General features: G+C 44.3%; 1 protein-coding gene across 3 annotated transcripts in view; it reads right to left on the bottom strand.

Annotated features, from left to right (window-relative positions):
• Ppil2 (peptidylprolyl isomerase like 2) overlaps positions 1-7,316 on the bottom strand; it is a 29,897-nt gene extending 22,581 nt beyond the window's left edge. The window contains exons 1-3 of one of the 3 annotated variants that reach the window (XM_031363237.1): positions 7,207-7,316; positions 5,658-5,707; positions 1,687-1,732 (exon numbers count right to left, since the gene is read on the bottom strand). In XM_031363237.1, the coding sequence (XP_031219097.1) occupies positions 1,687-1,732; positions 5,658-5,707; positions 7,207-7,238 (128 nt within the window). In that variant the 5' untranslated portion in view covers positions 7,239-7,316. Of the gene's footprint in view, positions 1-1,686; positions 1,733-3,582; positions 3,666-5,657; positions 5,708-7,206 lie in introns of those variants that run through there. The other 2 variants (XM_031363239.1, XM_031363240.1) reach the window with 2 other exon arrangements.
• Between the last annotated feature and the right edge of the window lie 1,406 nt (positions 7,317-8,722).

The raw sequence follows: 8,722 nt of genomic DNA on the forward strand, positions 1-8,722 counted from the left end.
AGGAAGAAAGAAAGAAAGAAAGAAAGAGAAAGAAAGAAAGAAAGAAAGAAAGAAAGAAAGGAAGAAAGAAAGGAGAGAAAAAAAGAAAACAAAAGCCAACAACAACAAAAAAATCCTTTGACTGTAACCAGCCAGTTGGGGGCTGGAGCAAAGCAGCAGGTCAGTTCCATGGATTATGGTGTTCCCAGATATCCTGAAGGGTTAAATTCCCAATTCATAATTCACAACAGATCAAAGGGACCAGTGGGTCATCGGCCTCTGGCAGCACGAGAATCAAGAGTAGAAGCAGTGCCCTCTCAAAGACCAATCTAAACCAGAAAGTACTCATTCCAACAAAGCTGATGACCAACAGGAGCAACACCTTCCATGACCACAGCACAGGGATTTCTGGGGATCCAGATGTAGTGAGGCCCAGTTTCTAGATTAAAACCATGTCTAGGCCTTGCACTGGGGTCTGCTCTCCTTGTGTCCTGTGCTGTAGCCTCTCTCCCTTTCTCAGTGCACTGTGGCATCTGGCTGACAGGCCTCAAGTGAGTCATCTGACATTTAGATTAGAACTTGGGAGGGAAAGGACAGCAACCACACTAGACTTCCCCACCATATGGTTCCCCTCCCTCCCCACCTTACCTCGGGAGGATTGTGTGTGGGATTGCTGAGAGATCCTAGACAAGCTTTCACAGCAGTCCCTCTGCCCAGAGACCAATATGCCCCAAAGCAACACTCGATAGCTTTGCATCAGAGCTTCCCTCCTCTTCCTACCAATACCTGAGTCCCAAGGAAGGAAAGGAGGGCCTACCAGGATCATTACTATCATTGCCGCTGCTACTACTTAATGTGGAACAAGAAATGAGCATCACAGGCATCACAATTCAGCAGTGCTACTCTCCAGAGGTGACACCAAGTTTATACCACTCTTCTAAGACTGGTCCTCTCAGCCATAAAACATGATTGACAAGAGGGTCGACCCAACCTCAGAAGGTATGAATGAAGCTAAAAAACAAAGCTGGTAAACACAGACACAGGAAATACCCATGCACCGTCCTCATGGCTAGGTCCACTTTCTCCCAGCTCGAGGTATTTTGAGAGGCACAGACAAAACCATGCATGCACCTCAAAGGGTCAAGTTCACACAAATGATACGTGTTGAGCATCCTAATCTTAAAATTCAAAATGCTCCAAATTCTAACTTTCTTAGTATTACATCAGGCTTCAAAAAGTTTGTGGTTTGAGGAAATTTTAAATTTTTAATTTTTCAGTTCAAGGATGATCAATTGTCTATGCAAAAGTCTATGCAAGGGCTGGAGAGAAGGCTCAGCAGTTAAGAGCACTGACTGCTCTTCCAAAGGTCCTGAGTTCAAATCCCAGCAACCACATGGTGGCTCACAGCCATCCATAATGAGATCTGATGCCCTCTTCTGCTGTGTCTGAAGACAGCTACAGTGTAGTCACATATAACAGATAAATAAATCTTTAAAAAAAAGTCTATGCAAATATGCAAGGATGGTAGCCTATAATCCTAATACTTGGGAGACTGCAGCAGGAGATTCAGGAGTTCAAGGTCAGCCCAAGCTATAGTTAAAAAGACTCTACCTTAAAACACACACACACACACACACACACAAATATTTTGGGAGAAATGATACTCAACCAAACCCAAGGGAAAATAGAAGGTTTTAAAGCTCTCACCTGCAGTGGTCAAAAGGTAAGCGGCGAAAACTTGTCTGTGCAATATCTGTTAAAGATGAAATAAAAAAACAGATAACCTATTTGGAAAATATTTCATCTATGTATTAAAACTACATGACTATGGCGGGCATGGTGATGTACTCCTTTAATCTCAGTACTTGAGAGGGAAGCAGAGACAGGTAGGTCTCTGTGATTTCCAGGCCAACCTGGTCTACAAAGGGAGTTCCAGGATAGCCAGGACTGTACACCCAGAAACCCTGTCTCAAAAAACAAAAGACCAAACAAACAAACGAACAAGTGGAACAAACGTTCCATTACTATGAATTAACTCTTTGACTGCTGTTGTTCTGAGAGAGAAGAGTATGTTACTCGTTGCCAGAGATCAAACCCAGGGCCTTATATATGCTATTTGCTAGGTGCATCACTGAACTATACCTCCACACCTTATATTAAGAATCTTTTGCCTGGCGGTGGTGGCACACGCCTTTCATCCCAGCACTTGGGAGGCAGAGGCAGGTGGATTTCTGAGTTCGAGACCAGTCTGGTCTACAGAGTGAGTTCCAGGACAGCCAGGGCTATATAGAGAGACCCTGTCTTGAAAAACCATAAAAAAAAAAAAGAATCTTGGTAGTTGTTGAGCAGTGGTGCCACATACCTTTAATTCCAGCACGTGGGAAGCAGAGGCAGGCAGACCTCTGCATTCAAGGCCAGTCTGGTATACAATGCAAGTTCTAGGACAGCCAGGGCTACACAGAGAAACCCTATCTCAGAAAGAAAAAAAAAATCTGGTGGGGCCTAGAAAGATGGCTGGGCAGTTAAGAACACATTCTGCTCTTATACAGACCTGAGCATAGTTCTTAACACTCACATGTGGTGTCTCAAAACAGAGGGAACCTAACACCTCTAGCCTCTAAGGGCAGGTGTCTATGCATGCATGCACGCATGCACACATGCACACACATGCACACACATGTACACACACACATCTAAAAATAATAGAGGCTACAGAAATGGTTCAGTGGCTCAGTGTACTTCACTGGAGGTAGAAGCAGAAGGAACTTACTGACAAGCCAGTCTAGCCCATCAGTGAGCTCTAGGTTTAGTGACAGACTCTTGTCAATACAAGGAGAGCTGAGAAGTGAAGCACACATTTAATCCTAGCAGTTAGAGGCAGAGGCAGGTGAATTTCTATGCGTTCAAGACCAGCTTGATCTACATAGTGAGTTCCAGGGCAACCAAGGCCACATGGAGATCCTGTTGCAAAAATAAACAAGGGGCTAGAGAAATAGCTCAGAGGTTAAGAGCACTTGATGCTATTGCAGAAGTCCAGAGCTGCATTCCCAGCACCCACTCTCCTCTGGATTCCTGGGAACCCACATGCATGTGGCATGTACTCATGTAGACAAATACACATACATACATATATACAAATAAGTCTTAAATAAAAACTTATGAAAATACGATTTTTTTTTTTTGGTTTTTTCGAGACAGGGTTTCTCTGTATAGCCCTGGCTGTCCTGGAACTCACTCTGTAGACCAGGCTGGCCTCGAACTCAGAAATCCGCCTGCCTCTGCCTCCCAAGTGCTGGGATTAAAGGCGTGTGCCCCACCACCCGGCGAAAATACGAATTTTTTAAAGATGGATTATTGGGGCTGGTGAGATGGCTGCTTGCTCTTCCAGAGGTCCTGAGTTCAATTCCCAGCAACCACATGATGGCTCACAGCCTTCTTCTGGTGTTTCTGAAGATAGCTACAGTGTACTCATATAAATGAAATAAATAAATCTTAAAAAAATTGTCTAAATATAATGTATTTGATAATTAAAAAAAAGATGGATTATTAATTGAGGACAACACACAATGTTGACCTCTAGCCTACAAACACATGCATACCCACCTGCACATACAAACACTTGCAGGGCCTTTTTTGTTGATGTTTGCTTTTTTAAGATGGGATTTCTCTGTATAGCTCTGGTTGTCCTGGGATTAAAAGTATGCACCATTATACATCTTTTTTTTTTTTTCCTAGTTTTTTGAGACAGGGTTTCTCTGTGTAGCCCTGGCTATCCTGGAACTTACTTTGTAGGCCAGGCTGGCCTTGAACTCAGAAATCTGCCTCTGCCTCCCAAGTGCTGGGATTAAAGGCTTGTGCCACCACTGTCCAGCTAGCATCTTTTGATATTATCAAATCACAAATCAAGGCCAGGCATCTTAGCTCATACTTTTAATCCCAGCACCTGGGAGGCAGAGGCAGGCAAATCTCTGAGTTCAAAACTAGCCTAGTCTACAGAGTGAATTCCAGGACAGACAGGCTACACAGAAAAACCCTGCCTTCAAAACACACACACACACACACACACACACACACACACACACACACACACACACACACACAGAGAGAGAGAGAGAGAGAGAGAGAGAGAGAGAGAGGGAGGAAGCACACAAGTACAAGCAAGTAGAGATGGCTCAGTGCCTAAGAGTACTATTGCTCCTCCAGAGAATCCACGTTCAGTTCCCAGGGCCCCATGGTGGCTCACAACAATCCATCACTCCAGTTCCAAGGGTTCCAATGCCTCTTCTGGCCTCCTAAGCCAGGTATATGCAGGCATAACACTCATACACATCAAATAAGTAAATCTTTAAAAGAAAACATGAACCAAGAGTGGAGGTCCACACATGTCATTCCAGTTCTCAACAAATTGACATAAAAGAATTTGAAGTTCAAGGTTTGCTTGGGCTACATAGTATAGGCCAGCCTGAGCTACAAAGCTAAAAACAAAACAAAACAACTCTCAGAAGGCCCACAACTTGGCTCAGTGGATAAAGGTTCTTGGTATGTAAACCTGATCACCTGAGTTCAAATTCTGGAACCCACAAACAGGTAGGAGAGAGCCAAGTCCACAAAGTTGGCCTCTGGTTTTCACATCGGTACAATGGCATACCCAGACTAAAGTCATGTCAAACACCCAATAATAAAATCCTAAAGTAAAAGAATACTAAAGACTGACTGTAAGTGTAGCTCAGTGGTAGAACATTTGCTTAGCATATAAAAGGGCCTGGATTTGATCATTTGATCTCCAATATTTTGAAAATGTAAAGATTAAAAAAAAAACAAACAAATATTCTTGAACTGGAGAAGTATCTTAATAGTAAAGCATTTAATTTACCTAGCATGCAGGCACAAAACCATAAGTTAAAAAGCAGGTGGGCTGAGGCATGTATACAATATTTTTGTTCATTTTTTCAAAGCAGAGTTTCTCTGTGTAGCCCTGGCTGTCCTGGAACTCACTCTGTAGACCAGACTGGCCTCAAACTCAAGAGATCCATCTGCTTTTGCCTCCCGAGTGCTGGAATTAAAGGCGTGCATCACAACCACCCAGCACACAGAAAATCTTTTTTAAAGCATGTATTCTTTACTAATTATTACAACTGTAACTATGACTGGCACAGTGATACATGCTTGTAATCCCAGCACTGGTGAGGCAGAAGGATCTTGAGTTCAAGACCAGCCTGAGCTATATAATAAGATTATCTTTAAAAGAGAAAAAAATATATATATTATGGTGATGAGATATCTTAGCAGTTAAGAGCACTGGCTGCTATTGCAGAGGACCCAGGTCCAGAGCACCCACAGGGCAGCTCACAGCCATCTGTAACTCCAGTTCCAGGGGATCTAACACCCTCATACAAACATACACACAGGCAAAACACCAACGCACATAAAATAAACAAAATCTTTTTTTCTATAGCCTTGGCAACTTTGGGCACTATAGCACTTCCTAAAGTAAAGGCCATTTCAAGTTATATTTTAAAATACTCTCCTCTAAGATGTAAGTATATTCTAGTATGTTGAGTATATGTCCTCTTTTATCAACTATGGACTCAGTCTAATTATCTACTGTAATGTCAGGGTTCTGGATAGTTCTGGATCGCAGAAGACAGCATTCTTCAGGACCACCAGCATCCCCTTACCTGGCTTCCTGCCACCATAGAAATGAGTGTACTCAGCACAGGTGATGTACCTGAGGAAGACAGAGGTATATGTTACTGGGCCCCGTCACTAGCAGGACAGAAGCTGCAGAAGTAACTCATGACAGAACTCCCACTCATTGGCAAAGACACATGAAACATCTGCAGTGTCTGCCATAAGAAGCACAAAAGACAGAAAGATAAAGAGACATCAACAGTGCCTTGTCCAGAAGGAAATGAACTGGATTTATAGACTATCTGACAGGAAAAGCCAGGCATACAAAGCTCTGGGGAAGCCCTTTACTGGAATAACACTTACTGAGGCTGGAGCAGGACAACCTGAATCTGTTCCAGAAAGGAGACAGCAGAGGAGAGTGTGATGAGGTAGGTAGCAGCAGAAAGACCCAGAAGCAAGGGCAGTGGCCGAGTCACAAATGAGGCAAAGATCAGGGCAAGTACTCAGTATTTGCCCAAGTGTGATGGGAAGCTGGTGGGTGACTTTGAGCAGGACCCAAACATGATCTAACATAGCTCCAGTTGCTCTGTGCAGTTGTTCTACTGTGTTAGGATGAGAATTGTCTTCCGAACACATACAGTATAATCAGGGACCCATTATGTAACCACTGGGCTAGGATAGGAAACGGCAGGCTTGGGTGTGAAAATTATCAAGTTCCCTTTTAGCCTACTAGTTTTGAGAAAGCTGTAAGTTTTCCATGAGAACTGAGTAAAAGCTGCTGACTTTTTTTGAGGTCTGTGACAAGGGGAGGGGAAGCCCAGCAAAGAAGAATGAAATATATCATACGCAGATAAAAATATTAAGTGGTGGGCTGGTGAGATGGCTCTTCCGAAGGTCCTGAGTTCAAATTCCAGCTACCACATCGTGGCTCACAACCACCTGTAATGAGATCTGACGCCCTCTTTTAGTGTGTCTGAAGACAGCTACAGTATTCTTATGTATAATAAATAAATGGGACTGAGCGAGTGGGGCAGACCAGAGCGAGCAGAGATCCTAAAATTCAATTCCCAACAACCACATGAAGGCTCACAACTATCTGTACAGCTACAGTGTGTACTCGTTTACATAAAATAAATAATCTTAAAAAAAAAATACGAAGCGCATTGGAAAGTGAAGAAGCCTAAGGACTGAAAAGCTGGATACTAGATCTGGCAATACAGAAGTCAAAGGTATCCTTGCAAGCAATTGGAGGCGGGGAGCATCAGAAAGCGCAGCAGCAAATGGAAGGGGAATATGGAGCACGGCCTGCTAATCTTCAACTAGAAGGTTGTCGCCCTTGTGTAGGCTGGCAGGCTAGAGCCAGGACGAATCGGACCTGGCTGTGCAGGGCCGACAACCAACTCAGAGGCAAAGCTCGCTCGCAGAAAGGGTAGGGGTAGGGGAAAACCCCAGAAGTTAGTTGATCCGGCCGCAGAACGCCCCGGCCCGCGTAGGCTGCGCTGAGGGCGATACCGCGCCTGTGAGTGCTGAGGCTTTCAAGAGATGATGACCTTCAGCCCGGAGACGAGCTGAGACGAGAGACGTGGCCCAACTTACATCTTGTCTTTCTGGTGCTGTCGCTTCCCCATGGTGGCAACAAACCGAAGAGACCACAGCCAACAGTGATTCCGGCGCCTTCGCTTTCACAACTACTTCCGGAGCTCAACTCACCGGGTCCCGGAAGTTAGAACTAAGCATTCTGGGAATTGTGGTTTCCAGGTGCCCAAGTGCTGGGTGCAGGCACAGTGCTAAGCTGAGGCTTGCTGCCTTTGAGTAGAACCCACTTTTCCTGTCTCCCACCATACTGCGTTGCCTCCCCCAAGCCCTCAAAAACTTATCTATGCACTGTCTGGCTACTTGTTCAGTCCATGCTATGCTAGGCAGACTCACTCAGATTTGGCCTCCTTTGTATCTAAAGGTCTTCAACCTTTTTCACCTTCTCCAAAGCCATGTCCATCTGTATACTCAACTCTTTCTCCCATTCGGTCCCCACGGCCTTCAGGCCCATCAGCTGGCAGATGGCCAAGCCCTCTCTACTCATTCTGTCTCTTGTCCCGGGAGTGTGTGTCCCAAGTTTCCTTTTTTTTGTTGTTTTTTTGGTTTTTCAAGACAGGGTTTCTCTGTGTAGCCCTGGCTGTCCCGGAGCTTGCTCTGTAGACCAGGCTGGCCTCGAACTCAGAAATCCGCCTGCCTCTGCCTCCCAAGTGCTGGGATTAAAGGCATGCGCCACCACTGCCCAGCCCAACTTTCCTTTTTAAATTGTGTGTGTGGTCAAGCAGGTGCCATGCCACAAGCGTGGAGCTCAGAGGACAAGTCAGGAGTTGGTTCTCCTTGCCAGACTTGTGCAGCTTTTATTTGCTAAGGTATCTCTCCACCCTAAGCTGTTTTCTGTTTGTTTGTTTGTTTTGAATGTACATTGGCATGTTGCCTGCGTGCATATCTATGTGAGGGTGTTAGATCCTCTGGAACTGGAATTACAGATGGTTATGAACTATCATGTGGGTGCCAGGAAGAGCAGCCACAGAGTCACCTTTCCAGCCCACTAAGTTTGTGGTATTAAACAACACTTACATTCTCCCAAAGCCAAGTCCCTGGCAGTTGGGTAACTACATGTCAGGTTCTTATCTACATGTCAGATCAGAGAATTCTTTTTCTAAGATTATTTATTTATGTATATGAGTACACACTGTAGCTGTACAGATAGCCTTCATATGGTTGTTGGGAATTGTATTTTAGGACCTCTGCCTAAAGATTTATTTATTATTATAAATAAGTACACTGTAGCTGTCTTCAGACACACTAGAAGAGGGCATCAGATCTCAATTACAGATGGTTGTGAGCCACCATGTAGTTGCTGGGATTTGAACTAAGGACCTTCAAAAAAGCAGTTGGTGCTCTTACCTACTGAGCCACCTCACCATTCTGATCAAAAATTCTTAATTTCCTTGCCATCTGTTCCAAATCTCCATTTTGATGCTAAATGACATGTTCAATACCCTAACCCTGACCTCTGAATCAGTTCTTCAACCAAATAATTTTGAGATCTCCTGTCAAATTCCTACATAAACATAAA

This window comes from Mastomys coucha, unplaced genomic scaffold, assembly GCF_008632895.1.
Source record: "Mastomys coucha isolate ucsf_1 unplaced genomic scaffold, UCSF_Mcou_1 pScaffold12, whole genome shotgun sequence".
Lineage (NCBI taxonomy): Eukaryota > Metazoa > Chordata > Mammalia > Rodentia > Muridae > Mastomys > Mastomys coucha.